Source organism: Didymosphaeria variabile (genome assembly GCF_027946475.1).
Source record: "Didymosphaeria variabile strain IMI 356815 chromosome Unknown scaffold_1, whole genome shotgun sequence".
Taxonomy (NCBI): domain Eukaryota; kingdom Fungi; phylum Ascomycota; class Dothideomycetes; order Pleosporales; family Didymosphaeriaceae; genus Didymosphaeria; species Didymosphaeria variabile.
The window spans coordinates 645,157-671,145 of NW_026611620.1; the positions used below are offsets into that span (position 1 = coordinate 645,157).

At 50.4% G+C, this 25,989-nt stretch overlaps 8 protein-coding genes across 8 annotated transcripts; all 8 read right to left on the bottom strand.

Moving 5' to 3' along the window:
• Positions 1 to 1,218: 1,218 nt before the first annotated feature.
• N0V89_000182 (uncharacterized protein) lies at positions 1,219 to 2,850 on the bottom strand (the record flags this gene model as incomplete). The annotated part of the gene is made up of 2 exons (XM_056209007.1): positions 1,219 to 2,261; positions 2,514 to 2,850. 2 exons carry the CDS (start codon positions 2,848 to 2,850, stop codon positions 1,219 to 1,221), a joined length of 1,380 nt encoding a protein of 459 aa, XP_056075829.1.
• A 2,636-nt stretch (positions 2,851 to 5,486) lies between these two features.
• Positions 5,487 to 6,595, bottom strand: AHA1 (Co-chaperone; the record flags this gene model as incomplete). Its single annotated transcript, XM_056209008.1, has 3 exons — positions 5,487 to 6,167; positions 6,238 to 6,320; positions 6,373 to 6,595. 3 exons carry the CDS (start codon positions 6,593 to 6,595, stop codon positions 5,487 to 5,489), a joined length of 987 nt encoding a protein of 328 aa, XP_056075830.1.
• Positions 6,596 to 7,284: 689 nt separating this feature from the next.
• Positions 7,285 to 11,014, bottom strand: HUL5 (ubiquitin-protein ligase (E3); the record flags this gene model as incomplete). Its single annotated transcript, XM_056209009.1, has 4 exons — positions 7,285 to 7,940; positions 7,996 to 8,163; positions 8,214 to 8,691; positions 8,747 to 11,014. 4 exons carry the CDS (start codon positions 11,012 to 11,014, stop codon positions 7,285 to 7,287), a joined length of 3,570 nt encoding a protein of 1,189 aa, XP_056075831.1.
• A 3,053-nt stretch (positions 11,015 to 14,067) lies between these two features.
• N0V89_000185 (uncharacterized protein) lies at positions 14,068 to 14,360 on the bottom strand (the record flags this gene model as incomplete). The annotated part of the gene is made up of 2 exons (XM_056209010.1): positions 14,068 to 14,252; positions 14,354 to 14,360. 2 exons carry the CDS (start codon positions 14,358 to 14,360, stop codon positions 14,068 to 14,070), a joined length of 192 nt encoding a protein of 63 aa, XP_056075832.1.
• Positions 14,361 to 14,434: 74 nt separating this feature from the next.
• On the bottom strand, positions 14,435 to 15,506 carry N0V89_000186 (uncharacterized protein; the record flags this gene model as incomplete). Its single annotated transcript, XM_056209011.1, has 4 exons — positions 14,435 to 14,912; positions 14,967 to 15,090; positions 15,146 to 15,272; positions 15,324 to 15,506. 4 exons carry the CDS (start codon positions 15,504 to 15,506, stop codon positions 14,435 to 14,437), a joined length of 912 nt encoding a protein of 303 aa, XP_056075833.1.
• Positions 15,507 to 17,117: 1,611 nt separating this feature from the next.
• On the bottom strand, positions 17,118 to 18,639 carry N0V89_000187 (uncharacterized protein; the record flags this gene model as incomplete). Its single annotated transcript, XM_056209012.1, has 2 exons — positions 17,118 to 18,478; positions 18,528 to 18,639. 2 exons carry the CDS (start codon positions 18,637 to 18,639, stop codon positions 17,118 to 17,120), a joined length of 1,473 nt encoding a protein of 490 aa, XP_056075834.1.
• A 1,170-nt stretch (positions 18,640 to 19,809) lies between these two features.
• On the bottom strand, positions 19,810 to 23,242 carry N0V89_000188 (uncharacterized protein; the record flags this gene model as incomplete). Its single annotated transcript, XM_056209013.1, has 10 exons — positions 19,810 to 20,120; positions 20,558 to 20,777; positions 20,825 to 21,323; positions 21,373 to 21,399; positions 21,447 to 21,628; positions 21,679 to 21,919; positions 21,975 to 22,408; positions 22,510 to 22,587; positions 22,753 to 23,036; positions 23,083 to 23,242. The coding sequence occupies 10 exons, from the start codon at positions 23,240 to 23,242 to the stop codon at positions 19,810 to 19,812; spliced, it is 2,436 nt and encodes an 811-aa protein (XP_056075835.1).
• Positions 23,243 to 23,480: 238 nt separating this feature from the next.
• N0V89_000189 (uncharacterized protein) lies at positions 23,481 to 25,356 on the bottom strand (the record flags this gene model as incomplete). The annotated part of the gene is made up of 3 exons (XM_056209014.1): positions 23,481 to 23,815; positions 23,863 to 24,600; positions 24,657 to 25,356. 3 exons carry the CDS (start codon positions 25,354 to 25,356, stop codon positions 23,481 to 23,483), a joined length of 1,773 nt encoding a protein of 590 aa, XP_056075836.1.
• Positions 25,357 to 25,989: the final 633 nt, after the last annotated feature.

The window sequence follows — 25,989 nt, forward strand, 5'->3', positions numbered from 1 at the left end:
CGACATTCAATCTGTTCAGAAAGTCTACTGTGCCACACGACTACTTGGACATCAAGATATTGCGTTCCATAGTTACGCCGCAAGCTGAAGTAGTACCAGTCATTCAGTAACTCCGTTCTGACGTTTCGCGTTGCAGTCCCCCCTTACACTTCAGTTTCAGCGCGCCTGATGCGTCCCTCAAGATTCATGCCGACTTGCCTGTGGCATCCACGGTGCAATCATCGTTTAACCCTATAATGAGCCGACCCAGCGGAGCGTAGCGCATCATTCGCGTTTGTTTTGTGTGTATACCAATGTGGTAATTGGCGCCAGCTGGAAGGCGCACATCTATAGGCTGCTGTTTCGTTGCATCGTACAATGGCGTTGCGGCGTAGAGAAGGAGACATAAAAGGTAAGGGTGTTCCTCTAGGCTTGATCTGCCCGGCAGCGTTAGGCCCCAGTATAACTCTGAATATAACTTTTGGTCGAGCCTTGCCGTACAACCCATTCATACGACTGATTGTCTCCGCTTCGATCTCAAAGACAAGATGTATACGCGCCAGATCTCTATCATCGCAACTCTTGTGCTTCCCATCTTGACTGCTCCGTTGCCAACGGCCAAGGTGAGCACTGGCAGAAAATGTGAATGGCACGGAATTGATACCTTCAGAAGATTAGTCTCGACGACCGAGCAACACTGCTTGGAGACGGTGTGTCGCCATTCCGCCAACGCGACGTGTTCGATTCCGAGGACACTGGAGCATCATCTGGACGACGTGATGTAACCGGGTTCGAGGATATTGGAGCATCTTCCGGAAGGCGTGACGTGGTCGATTCTGAGGATACTGGAGCATCATCTGGACGACGTGGCGTGACCGAGTTCGAGGATATTGGAGCATCATCTGGTCGACGTTAGGAATGAGTCTTGCACAAGCTTTGTTCTGCGAAGAGATATACAATCGAGCCACGGAGCGTGCTGGAGGACGTTGCAGCCTTCAGGTCAAAACGGCAATTTGTGGGAAGTTGTAATACACACCTTGAAGACTGCCACCTTCCCTTGGATAGCTCATCACACAAAGCAATGCACAGTTGAGGTTTAGTGTTGGAATGTTGTATATTCTATAATTGCCCTTTCAATTGCACTTCCGTCTTGTTCTTCCTGATAGTTTTGACAGCTGGTAGCGTAACATCCGAGGCATTCCAGATCTCGACAACTACTACAATGACTTGCGTACCTCCTCATATCCACCCAGGCGGTGGTTGATATTGTTTTGGCTTCGATACCACGGGCGGAGAGGAGTTCCCAGATAATCGCCATCCCTTCGTAGCGTGCAACCGAACCTTCAGCTTTTTTGCCTTCACACGCGGTAGGTCCCCTTGCACTGCAGTTGTGATTTGTTTTTGTACGTGGTCTGGTAATCCATAAAGAAGTGTCGCAATCGCTGATGACTTCCAGACTCCTTCATCAGCGGTCTTCTTGATTGTTGCAATAAGGAAGATAGCGCTGAGAATTAGTAACGCAAGCGGCAGCGCTAGCCACTGCCAACGTACGGCCACGTAGGTCTCTTGGGAAAACGCTGAACCGTCGGTATACGATGCGTTTGGGTAAGACCTCACCACGTTCGTGATCGCATCCGTCATTCTTTCTAAGTGGCGAGTGATGTTGTTCTCCGCTGACCAGGGGTTGAAATCCAGTGCTCGCTGAAAGGGTGCGCCAATGATGTTTGTCTTATACCTTAGTTTCGGCACCGAAGACATATTCGTAGCCGTGTAGAAAGAAGGGAAGATGTCATCGAATACCGCCGTCACTCTGACGAATGTGTTATTATCCATACCATATCGTACAACATCACTACCATTGGCATCCGTCTGTACCCCGATCGTAATGTTTTCTCGATACGAAATCTTCGTGCCATTGCCACTTGGGCTAATGATGAATTTGGTTTGCCAGGGAAACTCGCCTGAGGTGGTGTTCTCAATAGTGCCAATCACACGCTCTTTGTAGGTACCCATAAAGTATGCTGATTCGATGGTCTTGACACACCAGGATATTGCACACTCGTGAGCGACGGGGGTTTCGTTCCGTAGGACGCCTGCGGTTCCATTTGCGGCTGACACGATCAGCACATCGAGAAGTCTATTTCTGATATCGTTGAAGTTCACGGAACCACCGAAGAGCGGGGCTCTTTCGGGATTGGTGACCAGAGGAAGCAACCGGGTGAGAAGGACCTCATTCTTCGACGCTGTACCGACAGAGGAATCAACAGCTTCTGTAAGATACCCTGACATTAAAATAGGCTGTTCGGAGTGGTCTGTCGCATTGATATACCAACCGCACATCGTGGCATTTGGGTACAATCTGCTCGCCTGGTATCCGCCCGTCAAATTTGCTACCCAGTCGGCAGTCGTCTTCAAGCAAGCAAAATCGAGTAGTTGAGAGACTTCTGTGCATCTGCTGCACACACCTAATGTTTGATAAGCCGGCCAGGTGCAATTACTTGTTGGACAAGAGATTGGCATTTCGGGGCGCGTACCATTGCCGAACTTTACAGGTTGAGTGCCATTGTCGTAGAAGAATTTTTTGGTGGCCATGGAAATGTCGTTATCTAATTGGTACACTTCTTTGCCCGCTCTAAACTCGGGGATATAGCGTGGTTCATACCAGATGGTGCGTGGAATGGAGCTCGTGCCCTGTAGCGCCCATCGAGATGGGAAATCCACAACCTGTTGAAAGAAAGGATCAAGGACCAATGAGAATAGGGTAATACCAGCGCCAAGAGCCGCCAAAGCGCGGCCTTTCGTTCGGATCAGCAGTAAGATAGATCCCCATGGGCCTCTAGAAGCGTTGTCAAATATCTCGAAATCCCACATCGTCTTCGGATTACCTTGGAACCAGCTCCATTTGAGTTGTCCAAGGGCTTCAGACACTGGAATTATCAAGGCTGCCCCAGCAATCTTGGACAACACAGCAATAAGTGCGTTCAACGTAAGAACTCCAGGCCAATTGGGAATCCTTCCATCTCGATAGTAAATCAAGATACCAACGATTGTGCCCATACAAATGGCGCTCAGCCACCAGCTGATAATCTCAATCAGCCACCTCTTGATAACATTGCCGGAGAGACTATAACGCCACAGGCCTTCCTCAATTCGCTGCGCAATGTTCGATGATCGCGTGCTTTTCTCCGCATCTGCTGAGGCTGCGCTTGTAGTCCGCGCAGCGGGTTGTTCCAAATGTATCCCGAGACCGAACTCGTTGTACGAGCCAGGCGCGTGTAGCGGATGCAGTGTATGAGGGCCTGATTCATGGTAGATAGCATTTCTCCGAGATGTTTCGTTCGACCTTGGATGCAGCCGTAAATTCCCTGTCTTTGGGGGATTTGGTAAATCTTTTGGCGGTGGCGGTGGCGGTATCAACGTTTGCAATGAAGCTGGCGGTGGAATTGGCCATATTGGCGAAAGGTTCGTGAATTGTGTCGCTACAGATGCTCGGGAGCATTCCGCGAATTGCGTCGATGGGACAATTAAAAAGCGGTTTCCACGCTCTGAAGAGAGATGTTCTGGGAGAGGTGAAACTGGTAGAATGGGGTTGTAAGCTCGCATTGTTTCTGTGCCCTCGCTGGATTCGAGGTAAATAGGCATGTGAGGGTAGGACGGCCAGCGTCGGAAGTTTGATGTGCCCGCCATCTTCCCGGATGCTAGGAATACAAGGAAATAGCAAACAAGTAATTAGTACGGTATTGATACAACCTTCAAAAGCACCAAGGAAAGAAAAAGATCGCACCAAAGAAGGGATAGAAGCGAACGCCTGGGATACGATTGTACTGACATCGTGGCATAGTAATACCTCGAAGGTCTGATGCATAGTAAGTCGTACGAACCAAGATTGGAAGCGTTCGAAACAGCATGTGCTGATGGTTTCCGGGTATTGCGCGGCCGTGTTCTGGAAAAGAGCCCTGACCGGTTCGTTCGCCCACTCACAGCATGTACTAAGCGCGGCATCGACTCTGTAACAAGGACGATCTGCCAAGAAAGGAGGCTCAAGATCTCAGTCTACAAATGCGGTCGCGGCGGTGCGGTCATAGCTGCCGGAAGTCTTCTGCCCGAGGCCTATATCCGTACAGTAGAGGGTAGTAAGCGCTGATTGGTATGTTAATCGGCGTAGAATAAGCACAGCCACCGACTCTTGCCTTTGAAATAGCTGAAAATGTAAGCTTAGTCCTTCGGCCCCATGACTGCATCGGAGCATGAACTACTCCTACGGCACGGCCCGGCGGGCTGCTGTAAGACTTCGCGATTTTAGGTGGACGGCTTCGGAGTCTTCCGAATGCTGAACGCCATTGACGAACGACGCGCAATCCTGCGCTGTCTGGCTCTGTGATAGCACAGAGGAGGCGCAGGTAGAGTGCGAGGTGTTGACGTTTCGACCCGTTTGCCAAGCCCGTTTGCCTGGCGGCGCACTAACCCTAAATATAGCCCTTATCGATTAGGGGCCTGCACTTCCATAGCAGAAGCGCCAGTAGCCTTGCTCTGAGACACAATGCCCGAAAAGAACTTTCAGTATCAGCCTTTTTGCATACATTGCATCCTTTCTTTTTGACAGGTTTTGATGATACACCTTGCACTGACGACAGTGATACCTCTATCACTATCACAGAGAGGCAGGCTCGTGCGATGGTTGACATCGTCATGACCCGTTGACACCACGTTCGCTGCTGTAAATAGAGCACCATCTTCTGATCTCCAAATTTCCTGAAATTTACCGAATCTGCATCGGCGCAAGACTACCTGTTGGAAGGACCATTCGCTGAATCCCGTGCTACAACTACCGGACCAGGACCGCACCAAGGATGCCCTGAAACCCCCACCCCTTTTTGTGGTTATAACCTAAGCCTCGTGCCTTTGATCGACGAAGTAAATTGCTTCTGCCTCAGTCCTGCCAAGCCGTAGATCAAAGTCGGCATCGCGAACGTCTTCCAAGCTCGCATTCCTACGTCCGCACCCTTCGACGTCTTCGTCATGGTGTCAATCAGGAAGAGTAGGCTTGATATGAGCAGCACCAATGGGAATATCAACCACGCTCATCTTACTTTGACTTACATCTCCAATGTTGTAGGCAGATCCTATGACGAGCTCAGTGCCAGTGGAGGAGCGAACTATATTCGTCGTCGCTGTTGACAACCGCTCCATGTGGTGGGTGACCCACAGAACCTTAAGACATCGGATATGTATATAAATCGTCTTGTAGACAGAAGTGCGTGAGTAGTTCGCTACGCAGGTCAGCTGGCCAACCTACGACATTGAATCAACAATGACCAGGGGTGTAAACATAGGGATACAATGTCTGCAAAGAGGAGAAACTGATCATAGAAAAGTATTGATTTGTTGGCTTCGCTACGAAGCCTCTGTATCGAAAATCCATCACTTCATTCATCATGTCGCATTCAATCCTGGGCTTTCCAAAACGCCGTTGACTCCTGCCATCGCCGAAAGCTATCACCGCCCGGCTATAGCACGGTACCGAAACCAAACGTGGTCTTGATGCTCCGGACGTAGTACTCGCCCCAGTTGCCTTTCGTCGGCTCCTCTTGACCGACAGGCACGCCCTTCCATTCCACTCGCATCACGGTGACCGCGTCAACATCGTTCTGGTCGAACCAGATGGACAGGGTGGAATAGTGACCGGCAGGCCACTGCGCAAGACGCCATTTCTGGACGATGTGCGTGGGCTTCTCGAGCTCCGTGAACTCTCCTGAGACGTTTCCGCCAAACAACTCGAAAGTGCCGCCCGGCTGAGCGCCAGACCAGTTCTTGGGTGGTGACCGGGTGAAGGCAGCTATTCTATCAGGCTCAGTGAAAGTTTTGTAAAGCTCCTCAGCTGTGGTGCGGAATTCGGTGCTGTCATTGATCGTTGTGGTGTTAACCAATGATCCGCCACTCTTTGATGTGGCAGACGTTGCAGACTTCGATTCTGACTTGTTGATGCCGGAGTTGGAGTAGGTCTTGGGCGTTGAGAATCCGCTCGCCGGGTTGGATCCAGGTGCGTGCTGGATATCCTTGCCGTGCTCTTCAATGAGGGCTGGTCCGAGCTTGGCAAAGCTCTTTCGCAGTTGTGGCACGATCTTTGATCGAACGAGGTCTTTGACAGGCTGCTTGCTCTTGTCTTCCGAATAGATGTCTATCTCAAACTGGTAACTGTTAGTTTGTGGTCGTGTACAGGAACGAATGTAACAACAGCTGGGAGCGAAGGGAACATACGACATACTCGTCTTCCTCCGTGTCGTGTGCCACTTCGGGGACAGTAATGGTGCCGCTGGCCTCTTCGCCTTCCTTGTTCTTGCCTGCCGACCAGGTCAACCACCGAACCTGCCCGCTGTGCAAAGGTGAACATACCTTTGTATTCAAGCTTCAACTTGACATCGAATATTGTTATAACCTTGCCCTTGCGCTGGCTCACATCCACGTCGCCATCCATGCTCATGAGGCTGTCCACCTTCGCGCTGACGCCATCTTCCTCAGCGGTGATCTCGAGCACCTCCTTGGTGAGGTAGTCCTTCGCCCATGGGCTGACATCCTTGTTTACCCAGTGCCAGTTGTTTGGATTGTGGAGAACCATTGTGTCGCGCGCGGGGTCTCAGAGCTCGTGCGCAAATCTAAAATCCATGAATTAGCCTCCGTGCCCCTAAAAGAAGGACATGCATTGAAAAGTGAGTAATATATTATCAGGACTAGGAGCGATGCTCCCGCAAAGCTTTATCCGCAGCAAAAGAGTACAAGTCTTCTAGGACTGGTGCCAGCTGTGGTTTCATCATACAAACGAACAGGTAAAAAAGCTGCTATACGTACCAAGTATCTAGTGTGCGAATCGCCAGAGACGCAGAATACTCCTTCAAGCAGCGACAATGAAAGATGCGAATGTGTGATGTTGAGCGAAGCTGAAATAGTGGAGGAGATGAGCGACAGAACTTTCGAGAAGTTGAAGCTGCCTGTCGGCAAGAATTCGGGCCGAGCCAACGCTAATGACTAATCGTCGATTCGCTTCCCAGCTCTCCATCCTCACATGAATACGTTCTCAATTCTTTACTGTTCTGGTTCAAACATCCAGTGTACTTCACCTTAAACTTCGCCTCGAAATTCGCTTTGAAAGAGTTTTCTGGGCCATGTGATCGTAGTTTAGACGCACGATGCAAGCAATCGCATCAATGCAATTGCAACGACGTGACAACCGTAGCTGTTCACCATTACCCAACTATTTTCAGAGACATGCTTAAAGTACTTCTTTTCCAGTTCTACAACCGCATTCCCCTAGCTCAAATCGAACCCAGCCCCCGAGAAAACGCTATACAGTAACTTCTCCTTTAGCAACGCTTCATCCTTGTACATAGGCAGCTTCAGCAGATTGACACACGTACTCGTGCTAGGCAACCTCTCCTGATCGCTCCCGGCATCCCTTATGCTAAATCTCGGATTCAGCGTCCGGAACCCCAATAGCGGTGCCCTCGGCGTACTCGTCACGAACTTCAGCACCGCGCGGCGCTCCCCATCACTCAGTTCCTTCATAATCTTCCAGAAGAGCTGGACCGTCGGATGCTCCAGCCCGTCGTCCCCTATCACGTAGGTGCCGCCGTACATGGTGTTGCGGCGCAGGTCGTCGACGTCGATGGAGGATGATGTCCCGCCGATTAGGGTCTGAAGTTCAGGCGCGTTGAACATGGAGAGCCACGAGGGCTGGATCATGGCGGAAAGGCCGCGGAGGAAGGCAGAGGTTTGAAGGTAAGGTTGGTTTTGCAAGCGGTGTCGGGCGACGTAGCTGATATAGACGAGGCGGTTTTGGTTAGTGACGGCAATGTTGGCGCCGTCAGGACGGAGCTCTTTCGTAACGGCTTTGGTTTTCTTGGTGTTATGGTCGACGACGACGGTGTCCGTGATTGTGAAGTTGAGACCGAAGTCTTCCACATCGCCTGGGAACGTGTGAGCATACATCACGAAGCAATGCCCAAGGTTGGTACGACTTACCATCATAAGTTTTGAGCTTGTGTAGGCCTTGGTAGAGCTCCTCGTCCAGATCGCGGAGATCATTTAGCGTCGGACGGTAACCTGTCTCGTTCGGCGCGGAGCCCGTGCCGCCTGTCAATGCCCATTTGCGCAAGAAGAATGGTGCAAAGTTGACATCGACTAAGATACCTGGGTTCAGTCAGAATAATTCTGTTGTGATTGGTCACAAGAATACTCACCTTCGTACATGCATTTACCGATGATGCGCCCCAAGAATTCGTACCGCTGGAGAGACTCAGACACCTGCTGCCGGAATTCCGCAGAGCCATCGCGTAAACCTATCTTGGTCCTCAAGACTTCCTTCAGTTCTTCTACAGCCGAAGGGTTTGGGTATAACAGATGTTGGTCGTTCTCAATGAACATGTCGATCCCATTTTCGGTAGGTGTAAAAGCTGTATTCGTGACGCTGGTGAGAAACTCTTTCGTGACACCTCCGCCATCAATACCAGCTTCTGCCTGATCGAATTGATCCACAAAAGTGATCTGGATGGGCTCCTTCAACCCCTCGCCGAGATCGTAAAACTGTGCGAAAGCATCGTCAAACTCTGCACCACGACGGACACGTGCAGCATGCTTGTCGAATTGGTGCGGTGCATCGGGTCGCTGCATGACGCGTAAACGCCACGATTCAGGGTCCGAACTGCCTCTTCGCTTTGTCTATTATGAGTTAGCGTTGTGTTACTTGGGGTTCATCGTGTTACAGAATACTTACCATGTCGAGAGTCACGAACTCGCGGAAAATCTGCACACGGGTGGTGAATGGTATGAAGAAGGGCATATTCTGCAGAATCTCCAAGCGTGGCGCAACGGCCTGCAAATACCTTCTGCGCGACGCTTTCCGCTGCTGGCGTTGCAGCCTCTCCAATCGCCGCTGTTGTTGTGTTCTGCCGGTACCGATGAGCTGTGGTGTATCGTCAAAGTCATCCTCTTCGTCCCCCATGTCCTCAGCATCTTCCTCTTGTATCCTGTGTCGGCTCTCTTCCTCTTCAACGACTGCCGGGATGAATCCAGTCATATCAAATCTCGAAGTCATTAACCAATGATCGTCAGGCAAGAACTTCCGTCGGGAGTCGCGTTCGTAGACCATGCGGACCAATCCAGTGACAAGGCCTTTCACGTAGTCGAGAGTCAAGCCTGCAACACCTCCCAAAGAAGGTTCTGCGGCTTGTTTTTGTTGCTGAGCTTCGGCAGCTTGCGGGTTGAAGAAGCTGATTCCGCTGCTAGTAGAATCCCGTTCATCAGATTCGTTGATATCGGAAGCATTGAAATACAGAGTGAAGCCAAGGTTCTTCAAGAAAGTCGTCAAATCTTTAACATCGCCTAATGGCAAGGAACCACCTGAAAAGAATTCTTCATCGTCGGTAACTTTGAGCACGAAGGTGTAAAGCTCAAGAAAGACGAGTATTACTCGCCATTCGTCAGCTCTTACAGCGGCAAGATCAACCTCTTGTCTGGGCGCTTGCCAGAAGGAGTTCGTTGACAAGCTTGCAGATGGAGCGACACCATTAGATTGAGTCGCTCTCGGTCGCAATAGGTCAACAGCAGCTCTTGAGTCACGCGTAATCGTACTGAAAACAGAGGAGCGCTTTGATGCCTGCCAGAAATACTTGATAGCGGGAAGTTTCCTGCCCTTGCCGGATTGCGCGTTAGGCGGGCCAATGTACAACCACATGCGAATCTCGTCACCCCTTCGTGGAAAGAAACGCAGAAGAGCGAGTGCATAGTTGGCCAACTGGCGCGCCTCTTCTACTTTCTCATCCTCTGTCGCATCTGACGATTGAGAGGACCCAGCCAAGAGGTTGCCGATACCTTCCTGGTTCACGAGTGACAAGATTTGTTCCTTCAAAAATTCGTTTACGACAATCTCCTCCAACTCTGACTTGTCGCCATCCGAGCCCGACCCTTCAATGATGTTCGTAGGTAACGAATTCAGGAGTAGTGAAACCACGGTTACGAAATCCTTGTGGACGGCGTAAGCCTCCGATGACTGGAAGTTGTGTGCGTATCGATGGAAGTATATGAACATGCCTAGAAAGCACATCCGGGCTTCTACATTCCCCAGCTCTTGCCGGGACTGCAACCCGTTCACCTTCAGATATGTCGCTAACGCACTCGCTAGCAGCTTATAATTGATCGCATTTGCCAATGAATCCCGAAATTTTGTCGCTAATGGTGAACCCGTATCTGCGCCCATTTTGGTAAGTGTCAAGAACTCAAAACCAAAAGCCTCGTATGCGTTCAAGGTGTAGCCAGTCACCTTCATCAACGGTGCAACAATGGCTGGAAAGATAAATTCGAGAGTTTCGGCTGCCTTTGCTGCGTCCGTTGCTTCAGGGCTCGACAAAATTATTGCAACGACACGGGCGAGTGTGTGGAAGTATTGCGGGCTATTCTTAGCCGTCTCGGCGGGTATTTGCTCTGCCAGAAATCGGGCTATGCTTAGAAAGTCCCGAAGTCGGTCATGTGAGATTGAGTCGGTTGTCAGGCGGCCCAAAATTCTTAAAACTATTTGCTGTAACTTGAGGTATGCGGATGGCCAGGCACCGCTTGCCTCAAGGTTGAGAGCTCGCACCGTCTCCAGCTGCCGCTTGTAGAACTGACGTATGCGGTCGAGGTCATCTTCCTTCCGCATGTTCGCGAATCGCAGAAGTCGCTGTAGCTGTGAGAAAGCCTCCTCTTCCGAGCTGTAAGGTGTTGGTGTAGACGAGGCAGTAGTTTGCCCCTCCACAGCATCCCACTGCCGCCGCAACAGACCACTGACCTCCCCTCTACTGAGATGACCGCGCCATACTCTCTGTATTGTCTTGGCCGCTTGCTGTGTCTCCCGCTCGCGTTGACGTTGTGCTCGATCCTGTTGGGCGCGGTCGAGGGCTGCCTGTGAGCCGCTTCCGGACCCAGTGCTGCCAAACGCGTGCGTCTTGCGGCCGCTGAGGTTGACCTGGCGAGGCCGTCGAGTGTTTCCTGTGAAGCTTGTGAACATGGTGTGGAGCTCAGGCGGACGCCTGCCCAATGTCGGTGATTATGCGAAGTGACGGCTGCGGTGGTTCGAGGCCAGCATAAATAACGGGCGACGAGTTCGGCTGTTGTTCAAGTAAGGTATATGAAGTTTCGTAAATAGGCGAATGTATCATCGGTCCTTACTGGTGGGAAAGCGCCGCCGGTGATACGTAGGGAAGCTGGGGCGAAGTTGAGTGTGAGTAGCGACAGCAACAACGGTGCACGTCACTACACCATTAGTAGAGCGATGCGTCCCCGAGCGGACAATCTGGAAACCGCCTCAGGTGGCGAGCAAGCCAAACGTCAAAAGAGTATATTGTATCAAACCTTCGGCAGGCTTCTAGAAGCTCCGCCCACAGCTATCGATGCGCGGCGGGCAGCCGTGGTCATCATCGGCCCGCCGCACCTGCTAATTCCGAGCCCTACGCACGGCCCGGCCTGCACGTGGCAGAGCTTGGCATAGGTCAGCCTCATCTTGTTCATGGAATCACGATCCTAGCTTGCGACACCTTTCGGTCACGTTGATGTACAATTTCGATCACATATATTATGTTTCTTCGGCTCACATACTTTCGTGCGAAGTTAATTGTCAACCTTCCAATCCTGCTATCGAGAGCAACAGGTTCCCGGACGATTATAGTCTATCATGAAGTAACTTGAGCACCTGTGAGCCTCCAGGATATCATGTCAATACTCTATGTCCAACGCTCGCCGTATTACGAAAGTGAAGGCCGATGCGATGCCCTCTCATGGCTGAACTCTGGAACCAGCTCAAGATAGCACCTTCACGATAATGAAAAAACCGAAACACCACACACCCAAAATGCAAACCACGAAAATCGTACCCACCACCGCTCTCGTTACCCTCTCCAGCTCCGAGCCTTCTTCCTGCCTTTCATATTGCGTCAATTCCTCACCACCCAACTCCAAATCAACAAAGTCCATTTCCCCTAGCCAGTTTGGCCCAGAAAGCTGCCTCATCACATAATTTTCGTCATTTGTGAAAGGACTTTGTTGCTCATAATACTCTGATGACTCTTCGTCTTCGAGGTGTATTGAGGCGTGTTGGTAGGGCGGTTCGGCCCTGTAGGGAGGAGGGGTTTGGTCTTCAAGACTGGACCGCGGGAACAGGTCGGTATATGATGGTGGAGAGTCTTCCTGGTTTGGAGTGGTGGTGATGAGAGCGTGGGTAAGGTCTATTGTATTACGATGTGTAGAAGACATCATAAAAGCTGAGGAGCAAAGTCTAAATTTCGTCCTTTCTTGTCTTAGTGGTTGTGAGATCTTGTAGTTGAGGGTTTGAGCGTGTTCCGAAAGCGGGCTTCTGAACTAAGCGATAGGTAGTAAGATGAAAATAAAGTCGCTGTGATATTTTCGCTTCACTGCAAAGAACGACAATTTGAACTGGAGACACCGTAAAAAAGCATTCCGCGTTGTCGTATACCTTGGGATCATCGATCCGTTGAGGACCACGTATTGCGCACAACATCTCGAACCAAGGTATACACTCCCATCACCCAACATCCCCAGCACCTCAAGAAGCTCACATTCGAAAATATCACAAGAATCGCAGGATTGTGGCCAAGAACAGCAATGTATGAAAGTCGTGTATTGACAGATACTTCGACTGGGTATCTGACTCAATTCAGTGAGGTGATGTAAACGTTTTCGTGCTTGGTCACCTGGTTCCGAAGTGCTGATGATTCCCAGTCGAGTGTTTTACAGTCTCGATTCTTAGTTTCTGATTTTCCACAATGGAAACATCAATTTCTTGAGAGAAAACCCTTTTGGCAAGACTTGCTCTATTAGCGCCTTAGTGTCAAGCGTCGACACTACTATAGATTTAAGGTATGTACGCTCAGTTGGCAGCGCCTCTCTGCTGTCGACTTGCTACGACCTAAATTCATGAACCGCTCAAATGAATGCCCGCTAGTGACTTGGATCATGATCTTGTGTGATGCAAGTTATGCCGGGCTCACTTCGCCGGACTGGCTTTCCCGTTGCTTCCAAAACTAGCTGTTCTCATTCGATCTCAACTGGAGGCTTCGTTGCATGTAACACACACTTTGCAATGTCATCTTCTCAGACACCTGTTCAGAGGGCTAGGAGTCCGATCTCAGAATAGTACAACCCGTCTAAATGTATGGAAAGGCGTAGAAGAAGAACCAGTCCCAAGTGCGCCTAGCTAGTCAATCAATGCAGTGAAATATTGAGTATGGGCTATAGCTTTTCGGCTGAAATTGGTGTGAATACGATGACTGAAAATTCCATCCATCGCGGCAATCATGATGTTCGTAAGTCTGGTCTGATTCCAGTGCCACGGCTTCGGATCTGACCAAAACACATATTGAGCGCACTTTCCGCTAGAACATCCCCCTTCACGACTACGCCGCAATATACTTCAATAAATTGTGTCAGTCGTCAACTACGCCGTCACCTGGTTACCATCCGACGGTAGATCCACGCAGGCAGGGCAAGCGCAGCGCTTCAACAGGACCGTCGCCAATGCGGCGCAGTACGCGAGTTATTGGTTACATGAAATGAACCCAACCTACTGTGCCGCTGCGCTCTCCACACATCTTCTCTCTTCGACCCTCCGGCCTACTTTAGCGGTTTCCAAAACCTTGCATCTCGCCCTTACCATGCCCAAAGAGGAAAGCCAACACATAAGCCGTACTTCTTGGCTTGAGGTGCCGGGAGCCTTCTGCTTGAATGTCAACATCTGCTAGATGATAAGACACTTGCAATGTTAGGTTAGGCATACGGATTACGGCAGGGGCCTACCAGAAAGCTACGGCGTGTACAGAACATAGCAGTCACCCCATCGCCTACATGGGGTTTCGGCGTCAGAGATATCCTGGATTGTCGCGGCGGTAAGAGTTGCAAAGTAGTCTGGAGGTTTTCCAACGCAGTGTGATGGAGAGCAACAAAATGACATTATGTGTAAGTCCCCTTTAGTTAGACAGCTGAGCAGAGATTGTGATGAGTGACATTGTATTTCGAGCGCCACCCACGTTAAGAGAGGCACATTCTCTATCATAGCTCCGTATCAGGACCTATCTCAGCTTCGATGATACCGTCGTGGTCGAAGTGCTCCCAGAGCTTGATATTAATGAAGCCTGCGTCTTCAAGGAGCTTCTTCCACTGTGCCCTCGAACGTTCCATTCCCCCGTTGAAGGTCATCATGACCAAGTCGAATCTCGCCTGTATTTCAGCGGCGCCTGTATCGGGCAAGATCAATTCATGAATCAGAAGCTTGGAATAGCCAGGAATCATTGCGTCACGGATGCTCTTCAGGATAAGGTGACAATACTTGTCAGACCAATCATGGAGGATATGATGGAGAAAGTACCCTCTTGCGCCTAACGCCGGTTAACATGAGAATCAGACATCGATTTTACTTTTACTCACCGCTTACGGGCTGTTCCTTGAAGAAGTTGTGCGACATCTTCATAATGTTCGCACTGAGTTCATTTTCGGCGATACCATCCAGGACTTGAGGTAGGTCTTGGAGTACTAGCTTGCCCTCGTAGTGCTTAGGAGACGAGCCGAATGTCGAATCGAAAGCCAGCAGGTCATGTCCTTTACCTCCCCCAATGTCGACGAGCAAGGTTGAGCTCTTCGAAGAATCGAAACCAGTGGTAAGGTGTCCGCGAACATCATACCATTCGTGCCAATATTCTCTAGCGCCCATGGTGTTACCCATGAACAATTTGAAGTCCTGAAACAGGGAAGGGTTGGCCTGAAGGAAGTCGAAAATGTTAAGTTTGGTCTGGTTTGCGTATTGAACGAAGCCATCGGTAGGCTCGCTTGGTGCTTTGTACCCGGTCTCGCGCAAGAACTTCGGTGCCTTGATGGCGGAGTTGATGAGGACATCAAAGCTGGAGAGTGTGAAAGAATGTCCTAGGAGCTTGAAGTGGGAGTGGAAAGCTTACACGAATCTATGGCCCGCGGCTATTGGTGCAGAAGCCATAGCTATAGATGTCTCATTGGCCCTCCACGTCTCTTGACTTGGCTGCTCTACGAAGTCCACAGCAGCTAGTAGTCGCAGAACCCTGGCTGTAGTAAAGGTTACCCTGTCGATATTTTGAAAGGTCTCACAGTTGCCACTCACAAATGAGCACTTTATCTCCTCCAGAAGCAAGTGCCAGCTGTTCCGAGGTAATGACACTGTTACTTGCTGCAATGAACTTAAACAAGTCAAGGTCCACGGCTATTCGAGCTGCAATCGAGATGTAAGGCTTCAATCATCGTCAGCAGGGCAAAATCACTGGAACAATTGAGACGCTCACTCTAAAGACGAGATCCGTTGCTCGATTTACGGGACCTTCAAGGGCGGCCACAAGCTTTCTAGCTAATGTGAGAGTTTCGTTCTTGACTGCCTCATCTTCCAAAACCTTCGAACTGTCGATTGCTTGAAGCTTCGAAACTAGCGAGCGGACATCATCGCTTTCAGCGGCTCGAATATCGCTCATAATGTCAGCTATGCGCTAAGTTGGCGGGTGAGTGAAAGCGGATCAATGAGCCTGGTCGAAAATGAGGTAAGGAACGAGGAGTACTCCACAGGTAGGGCAGTTGCTTTTAAACATTGTGCGTGATTGTATACCTAGTGCTTCGCCGCATTGGTGCAACCAGGCGCTTGCTTTGCCGCACTAGATTGCAGCCAGGCGCTTACTTCGCCGCACCATCGCAGTCAAGCGCTTGCGTCGTTATGAACAGTCGATTGTTCATAGGAGTCTAAAGAAAGAAGTCCGTTTCATACGGTAACAGCACGTGATGAAAAGTGCTTGAAAGAAAACATGCGGGGTACAAACTATCAGCTGAGGTGAGACTATAGCAGCCGGACTTAATCCATAGCGTGAAACCATCTTGTAGATCAACAGGCACGTGCATATGCTCTTTCCTAAAACATGCAAGGTGGTAGAACGCCTTCCCTTTCGCGTTTGCATCGTTTTATGTAGAGATACTCTGCCATTATCCTAATCGGTGCGCATAGATAGCCCCATATCTACGCGCATGTGTCGTCATTGACTTAATCAATCATTCGAGATCTCTTGTAACGTTCCCATGGTTGTTGGTTCCTGTACCAAACACATTACATGGGCCCAACCCTCAACACTACGATACTCTTTTTCCTTCTGATAATTTGTTCAATTGTAGTGCGCACACATCAAGTGCCCTACGAAAAAGATCCCACGAACCGCCTGCACTCTTATTAAGGTCAAGCACTCAAACACCGGCATGGAGGCACACAGAACACTAACTTCAAAAAGAGAAAAAAGAAAAACATTTGAAGCGTGCGAACACAAGGTCTCGATCACTCACGACATCTCCTGTCCGTAGTATCTGCAGCTGAATCAAGAAGGAGCCTGCACATGTCATCCCCTACCCACTGTATCGCCAACTAGTCAGGAAAATGCTGATTCGACGCTTCATCGACCAATTTACTTCGTCTTGACTTCAGAGAATGAGAGAATGTTCTATTACATATAATATCAATATAGGCCAACAATTCGGGGATTCTGCTTCAGATAGCCCTCGAACATCGATGTTAAGATACGTAAAGTAGGTCCGTCTGACTGGACATGGAGCGTAATGTACATAATGCGCCTGCTAGGGTGAGAGAAAGAATTGGAAGAATTGGGAGGAGTTTAATATTGGTTTTCTTTGTTGCAGTGGTTGCTACAGTTGTTAGTGTTCTTGTAAGCAATGCGCCTTTTAAAGGCTTATTTGCCTTCTGGTCGGAGTACTACCGGAATTGCCCATCGTGTACAGGATAGAAAGTTACATGTCTGCGATTGTTATGATTGGTGGCATTATTGTTCGGACCAGAGTTAACGTGGTCAAGGTGTTGTAATATAGACTGAGTAATACCAGGACTGGCTATCACGCGCGCGGCGAAAGTTATCATTGCTTGAAAAGGAAAGTCAACAAGATCTTGGTGTATTACTAGCTGGAGTACTACCAAGTTGTACTGTGAGGCACGCGACGAAAAGTTGCTGTTTAATACAGTGACGGGGTATAAAGCGAAGAAAACATAAGAAAAATTCGAAGTGATGTAAATACAAATTTTCGCGAAGTGCATGCTACCCCTTCCGACCCTTAAAATGCCTCGTCAGAATATGCCCTCTTGATGATCGTCTCTGCTGAGGCATCTCCTCCACTGTCGGCGAATGAGGATAGTAAAGCTGGAATGCTTTTGGCGATCCCCCGTAGTTCATCTGGGAAGGATCGAGCTCAAGCCCTGGCGGAATCTGCGGATCGGGTCCTTCGTCAGATAGCCCGAAGTCTTCAGTATCTACATCCATGTAGCTGATACGCCGTCCACTGATGGTAGGAGATGGGATGTCGAAGGCCACAAGGTCGCCAGGATGCGGTTCGGTAAAGGAAAGCTTGGGATCGAGCGATTGAGCGGTCGACGCCGGGCGCATGATGGAAATGGGTTGTGTGGTGCGACCGCTCAGAATTTGGGTCAATTGTTCTTCTGTAAGAACCTCGAAGCGTGGTACAGAATCTTGACTAGGCGTTCTAAATTCAGCGTCTAACTCTGCTGCGTCGTTGAACGGGCGTCCTTCGCGTAAACTGAGTGCTGTGTGAACGACCTCAAGGACGTTGGGGCGCATATCACAGCACTCCAGCTTCTGCTTCAGTGTCCGTGTGTTCTCCGGGCTCCACGTAATTTGATATCGTGGCTGCTTGGACTCGAATTCTGCGAATAGCGACTTCCAAGCACTGCGTGTTGCGTCCTGGCGGAGAAGATTATGAATAGTGTTTGAGTACTTCCACTCTGTTCGTCCCTTTCGTTTCTCTGTTCCCTTCGGCTTCATATGCAGCGCAACATGATCGCATCGTTCTTTCCACCCCGTGAGGACAGCTTTGCAGCCGTCGAAGCCGCAACCATAGACCAGCCGTGGTAGGAGGCGTACACGAACGTCTGTTGGGCAGAATACATCTGGGTGGTGACGTTTGAAGTGCGCTTCGAAGTCCAGCTTCCGGTCGAGCACTTCCAAGCAATTACGGATGGGACAAGGCCAATCTTCGCCTGTTTCGTGGTGTTTGGTTTCGTGCTTCTTCCAATCGGCTTTCGCAGCAAACGAGGTGTGTTCGCTGCAGAACGTGCAGAACCAGGGACCTCCACTTGAGGACGTTACGCTGGGTTTCGCTGTAGTGGAATTGACAGTCATGGAGTCAATATCTGCAGGTTGTGGCGAAGATATTGACAGCGTGTCGGCCGGGCTGAATACTTCCGAGATAGGGGAGGCGGACGTCATAGCAGGCTTCGTAGGATTTAGACCGGAACGGTAGAGTGGTGCCTCACGTTGAGGTCGCGAGCGCGATGAAGCAGACGATAGCAAGGATGGCGCATAGTCTGTACTGAGGCCAGAATAACGTGACTCAGAAGACGCGTGGGAGAAGCGCGAAGGTGAAGTTACTACGGAAGTCGGACCTGTCAAAGGTTAGGATCAATGTTCCATGTATAGGAGGAAGCGGCGTACGTGATTGTGCGACATCCAAAACCATCCTGATTACATCGGTTGATCTATGTTTCTGCAGAAGTGCATAGATGTGCTGGAGCGACTCCTCGTCATATCCACGTTCCGCATCCATGGCTTCCGGATCGAGGTGCACTGATCGTCATCCAAAGATGGTCTGGCACAATGGCGATAGAATGCTGTTGTTCTCAAGATATTAAAAATTATGTAGCGACGACTGCCTCTGGTACAAGATGTAAAAGATAGACGAAATTAACACTCCACTTGCGAGTACAAGTGGGTCGAAGGAAGTTTGCACAAGAAGAGGAGAGGACTCGAGAAGTGTAGATACCTGCATCGTCATGGGCCTAGCGACTATTAGAACAGCACATCGAGGCGCAGATCCGTATCGCAGGTGGTCATAGCGTGGCTGAACTCTGGGGCCTCAGCCTTCCCCAACGCAGAATCCTGTTGCCTTCCCCTCATCAGCTAAAGATCTTAGTAGCGATTGGTCTCCTCCATGAGGCTATTCCGCGTTCAGCGGATGCGTAACACCTCTGTGTGTACAGTGCGGACGCACGTACGATCGTTCATCAGCACCTGCAAGATCGCGTCGGTGCCTATGCTTGTAAACTACCTAGGTTTTGTGGGCCTTTCGCTGCGTGAACTCTGCATGAGTCAAGAGGATACGGAGACCTATTCAAGTGAACGAGGAGCTCTGAACAACATTCGCCGCTCTGCGGAGCTGCAAAATGACAATGAGTACAGGTGCTGATGAACGCGTGCTTCGTCACCAACACCGCTGACTCAGGGCTCCAACTCAAGCATGAGGCTCTGCAGAACGGAGCATTCGAGCGTCAATGAGCTACCGTGCGTCTTTTCAATGAACTATAGGCAGACGCCGCCTGCACGGATGTTAATGATGGTTGGGTTGCGAGTGAGGCGACCGGTCAGTCCTGCTCGAGTCTGCCCTTCGCTTAGCCACCGATCGCCTGATGGCTGGGGTCGGTTAGTGCTCGTTTCGTAATACATACTGGCAGGATAGAAATCTTTTAGAATGCATCCTAATCTACTCATCTTGACTTGGTGTACACGGCGCGAAGACCCTGGCTTTTGTGTGGTGTCTATATGACGAAAGTTTTGGAAACGTCGATGCGGAGGGCTTTTGAGCGTCGTGCCCAAGGTTGACAACTACCTCGCACACTCCTGCCGATTATCCTCCGCTTGGAAAGCCACGCGCATGATCTCTATCGCTCCCTAGCCTTTGTAGTCAAGCGTGTTCAGCGAACGATAGGTTCAACCAAGCTCAGTCAAGCCCAATCCCACACCGCGCCAAATGCTCCTTAAGTTCCCCCTCCATCCTCAGCTTTGACTCCCGCACCTTCCGCCCCAATATTTCTCGCCGCTGGAGCGTCAAAACGCTCTTGTCCTCGCTTTCCGGACACACTTTGTCGAAATCGCTAAGAATCGCATCGAGAACCGAACCGCACCTTGTAGCCAATTTTTTCTCGACGCTGTTGATTGTCTTCACGAGAGCGTCCTCGACGTATTTCTTGACTGCCGGGTAGGGCCCTTCGGTGCGATGGCAGACCAAGGTAGAGAAGCATGCTTTTTTCGCTAGGTGGATAGCACATCCTGATGTTTCGAATTAGCTTGCTTGCTCGCTTTGGTTTGGTTTGAGCGCTAGCCTGTACCTTTGCGTGGCTTCTCTGCGTTCGCTTTCTCATAGATTTTGATCATCCTGCGGGTGAAAGAGCTTGTTTGCCCGATATTGAACGCGTCGTTATTGATTGTGCTAGACACTGTCAACTCAAGTCATTGAGTTCCAGGGTGGAAATAGTATCATACAGTAAGGAAGCATGCATATCGTTCACTACTTCATTGACAATATGGGTCATCTCCTGTTTTCGATCGCGGAAGCTCGCAAAAAAGGGTCTGAAAGCCGCGCTTTGAGATATGTCCAGATCATCTGATTTCGCGGTCAGTATGTATTTCTATGCCCTCTCAGGCTCGGCGACCAAACACTGGTCAATAATGTGAGCACAAACACCTACTCTTCATCTTCTCCTCCAGAGTCTCTAGAAGTTCGTTCACCTGAAAGATAGCTTCAGTCTGGAAGGCGAAACATCCTTCTCCACAAAAGGCATCAAAGGTTGGCTGCAGTTCCTGCCGGATTGACCCCATCAGCTCTTGGTTCCAGTCTGCTTTGCCGCATCTGGGCGTTTTCCATTTGCCTTGGTGTCTGAGAAATGCTGCCCAACCCTGAGCCGTGTACTGTAAACCATTAGCGCTGCTGAAAGACAATATGACACCTGACTTACTTTGGACCACTTCTCGCACAAGCCTTTAGCGACGTCGACCCAAGCGTCTATGGCGGCGTCAAATTTCGCGACCACTGGTGTCACAGAAGTCTTCATAAGATCCGCCGTAAGCGCCTGGAAGTGGTTCTGATTCATCTGGACTTCCAGCAGTATCGTAAGCAAGTGATCCCTCTTCATCATGGGCCTCGAGCCAATGCAAGAAAGCTCCATCTCGTTCAAGAGCACGCGGATGAAAACACAGTGCCGCTGGAATTGTTCGACCTTGCCGGCTTTGGCAGCAAGGGAGAGGATGTGGCTTCGGAGGGCTGGGATCTCTGACATTTCAACAGACATCCTGGGGAATTCGGAGACGGTGTAGCCCCTGACATGTTCCATGTTGACCTTGCTGCTTACACAGAAGATGGGAAGTGTATTTGGATCTTTCGTGCTGCTGCGATACCAGGCTTGTAGCGTTGTGCGCACGTGTGTGTTGCGTGCGGTTGCGAAGATTTCGACCCGGCTGTTGATGTGTTAGTGCTTTTACTCTCGGTATCTTCAGTTCCACTGACCTGGACTGGATGTGCTTCTTGAGGTATCTGAGATTGGTCAGTGATACTCGTTAGTGGAGTCAGCTGCAACGTACTCATGAAGGGCTCGTTTCTTTTCAAACTCTTCATAAGCGATGGGCGTATGAGCAGAGTATTTAAGGCTTTTAGTTTTCCGTACTTCGCTCTTCAATTCTTGCTCGAAACAATCGAGCGACTGGAGATGCTCTTTCTGCCTGGGGCCAAGCTTCAAACGCCTGCACTCATCTTCGTCGATCACCTGTGACGTTGTTATTATGTTTTTAGAGGTTTCGTCAATACGAGACATACATCTGAGCGCGTAAGTGCCAAGGTGAGCTTGCCATAACGCTTCCGCCGGGTAACATCCAAGGCGTACTTCTCGAGACCAGAATCGTCCGTTGCCCTGTCTAAGTTTGCAACGACAATTACGTGATCACACTGTCGTAGGTAGCGATTGGCGCAGTTCACTCGCAAGGAATTACCGTCCGTGACGCCCGGTAGATCTACTAAGACAACTCCCTTCGAGAGTATCGGGCTGGCCAAGTACTTCCTATAGACATATTTTGATCAAAAGGATACTAAGACATGGAAAAGGCATGCCTTACCTTGCATACTTGACAAATGGCCAGACGGAGCATTCCAAGGAGGTATCTCCGATTTGCGGGTCATCGCACTGTTGAATGAACGGCTCGAGTTGAGCATTCAATTGATCTGCGGTGTGAGCAGTTATAGTAGCGACACTACCCAACTTGCAAAGCTCGGCAAAGATCTCTCTGGCCCATCGTAGAAGTTTGTCGACAATCTTGGGGTCTTCTCCAGATTTTAGTTGACTCAAGAACTGGTTTGCGCACTCTTCGTCTTCAAATTCTTCCTTGTCGCAGAAGAGAGCAGATAAGATCTTCAGCGCTGGCTTTCCGAGATCTGTCGCTGCTTCTTTCGTGGCCTCTGCGTCTTCGTCAAGCCGCGACGACCAGTAGTCTGCAACGGCGGATCGAATGATGTCTTCGCACACTGACCGGGGATGCCAGAAGATGCGTGCCTAATGCGCGGGTATAAACTCAGTGTGACATAAGACAGGGTGGATGAACAGCTGGAGCATGTCCAAAAACACATCCACTTCGTACCGGGCGGGTTGCTTACCATGAAGGGCATTTCTTGCGTGTGAGAAGCATTAACAAACTCGAGTGGGACGAGCGTCCCGACTCCTCCATCTCCAGTCTAGATGCTGATCAGTAACATTCTATTCTCCAGAGCCTTGCCCACAAGCAAATATCACAGATTGTCCTACTAAAAACCACATACCTTCAACGACAGCCCATCAACCCCAAGGCACGCATTCAAAAGCGAACTTTTGCCCACAGCACAATTCCCATAGAAACAAACCATCCTAGGCGCCGGATACTTAGGCGTCCTAATACAATCAAGACGCTCTAGCATGAACTTCGCCTCAGAACCTTTGTCATCGCTGTCAATGATTGTTTGCCGCAGACTACAGACGATTTCTGTCGCAGTCTTCTCCGCTGCTGCGAAAGATGGGTTGAACATGGGTAGGTCGGGCAACGGCTCGGAATGCGGGTCATGTTTGATGGTAGCGTCCGGATCCAGTGTGGCGTAGCTCTCTTCGACTCTTGAGAAGTAGGCGGCTGTCTCGGCGTCGATGTTGGCCGCTGGGGGAAGGTTAGTGGAGTGCAAGCAAGCGGATCATAGTCTTACCTTTTCGTTTCTTGGGCTGCGGCGCATTTGTACAGGCACTGAGGTGCATGGGAGGAGCCACGGGTGCGACAAGAGACAACATTGCGGGTACTGGGAGCAGGGCATCTTCTTCCTCGTCGAAACCATTTCGCTCCTCTGGCTCAAATAGAGGGGAGTCCATTGCGACTCGTACGCGATGGCAGCGGACGTTATCGAGAGCAAGGAGAAGGTGGTTGATTACAAGTCAGGCGGGGTAAGACGATCCATATAAAGTACGGCGAAAGCTCTCATAGAAGTGAGAGAAAGTCCCCAAGTGATAGACTCGTGTCTCTCGGTTGTGTCTTCACGGTGAGAGTCGTCCATAAGCAAACATCTTCAGCAAACATCTTTACATGCGTCTATACAGATATGTAAGATACTCAAGCGGGCCTCTTCCCACCCTTCGACTTCCTCGGCCTACCCAAGAAACTCCTCGCCTGCTTCATCTCTCGCTTCGCGTTCAAACCTCTCTTACCAACGCCAGCAGCCCATGTAGGTACCGCATCCGGCGCGTCCAACTCCACGTTATACGTCGCATTGCTCGGCGTAACCTCGAACTGGATTGTCGCGTTTCCTTCTCTGAAGTCGCTTGTGGGCGTGCCGACTGTCTTGTATCCGGCTTCATCCTTCACACAGATCTGGCCTGTCTCGATGTCACTCTGGTTCATCGCGCGTTGGAAGATCTCAAGCGCGGCTAATGGCTGGTAGAAGGGTACTGGAGATTGTTAGCAGAGGTAACCTGGAGCCCTGATAGGTACGTACCTTCGTGTCCAGATTCATAGATACGGATGAAGGAGAAAAGGCCGGATTGTCGGACCTGCCCGTGCACTTTGCCGTCCGATGTCGAGATATTGACGAAGCCGGCCTCGGTATAGCCAGTTGCATTGATCATTTTCGCGACCTCTTGACCGCCAAGCCAATTGCAGTTGTAGTCTGCATCGCCGTAGTACAGCATTACCTGAACACCAGCATCGAGAAGCTTACGGCAGTCTTCAATGGTGCCGGATTCGCGGTCGTCATCTCCCGTGTTTCCGAATGCTGTGCTCACTGTCCTCGAGCTCTCGCTGAAGTTCTGGAACGCGCCAATGGCTTTTTGCACCTCGGCTGTGTTGAGGTATTCGACGTAGTAGCTGTAGGGGAATGGGTCTGGGGTCAGTTCGCGCATGTCGTATTCATCGCGGCCCGAGTACAAGTCGTAAGGATACTCGACCTTGTTGTAGCAAAAGTCGTCTGCGGCGGAGCAGACAGCGTTCGATCCAGTGGCACGGCAGTCGCGGGTGCGGTCGAGACAATTACCTTCGCCATAGAGATTGTTTGTCCATTCAGCGATAACTGAGGCGTTGTAGGGCATGTAGTCGTATGTGTTACCACCCATGGCGAACTTATAATAGGCTTCGTATTGGATCAAGGGATCGAACCAGCCGTTTCCGATGAGGACGTTTTCGAGGTTTATGTGATGGGTACCAGAGATGTTCTTAGCATTCTGGTCGAGGATGTAGGCTAATGGCATTGTCAGTGAACCGTCGATGCGGAGGAAAATCGCAACTTGGGCATACCGTTGAAAACAGGTCCGTAATGTCCGCCATAGCTCTCAGTAGTGAAGCTGAAACCTTTCCTGGAGTATTGCGGGAATGCCCCCATGAAGCCTTGCAAGGTCTTCCACATCCCTGATGCCGCATCCTCAGTCTTGTTCGGAACCGACTGGATCAATGGCTTCGAGTACGTTCCACATGTGCCATATGCCTCTGCATACTCTGGACATGTCGCGTTCGGCAATTGAACGATGTTTCCATCATCATCTTGGAAAGCTGGAATTGGGATGCTGTACGAGAGGCCAACAGTAGAAGGTTCATCGATGAACAGCATGTTGCTTGCATTGCTCCAGGAGTAAGGATTATTGAAGGGCTTGAGGTCGGGTCCTACACCGCAAGGTCCCAATTCCTGGAAAAGTCCAATCATCGAAGATGAACCGGGCCCGCCATTGATCCACACGGTCAGAGGTGCCTCGGTCGGGTCTTGATTCCGCGCTTCGAAGAACCACCAGAAGATGTGCTGATCCTCTGCGATGTCGGCGTAGCCCGAATAACTCTTGACGTTGGGGTCGAGCTCGCAAATGCCTGCTGGAACTTCCTTGTATCGCACGCTAATGTTCGCAAAGCCGAGCTTCTGAATGAGGTCTGCTGGAGCGGGAACGAATTGCGCGCAGACGCTGTTAGCCAGCAATGCCGCTGCGCTGAATCTGAGAGACGCCTTCATGATGGAGTATAGCTCGTTGAAGCTGCATCATGAAGCTGATTAGCCTTTGGTCTTCTGCTAAGCCGGAATAACGGCTTACCTGTGTCAATTGCTCCAATGGCTTGTTCAATTAGCGTTCCAGCTCTTGCAAGACAACCACGAGCAAGACAAGAATCCGTGTGCACGCTCGTCACCCTTTCAGCGGGACGAACCCAGCTCTTAAGCACCCGCATTTCCTGCCAGGGACCGGGATAAGCTTTGAGCTTCCTGCAGCAAGCTCATTCTTCGCGCCATGGGGCCAATCCGGCCCTGGACCCGAGAACGCGATAACTATCCCACCTGCCGGTAACGGTTAAATGGCCGTGCATATCTTCGGGTACGCACTACCCTGGTCGAGAAATTGACATGCATCTTTGCATCGATGACGTGGGCTTCGCAGCTGGTTCCGATGCAACATGTTTTCTGCGGTCGATCGCATGTCCTGCAATTGTTGCTTGGACGTACACGTTGCACTGTTGAATAACTCTCAGCTACCGAATGTTACGTTGGCTTGTTGTCGTCGATGCTCAGCTGGCCGGCTCGAATTGGGTGCAAGCTCAAGCTTCGGAAGCTTGGTGGAGCTTGACATCGGTTATCGATAGACATGGGTGCTAA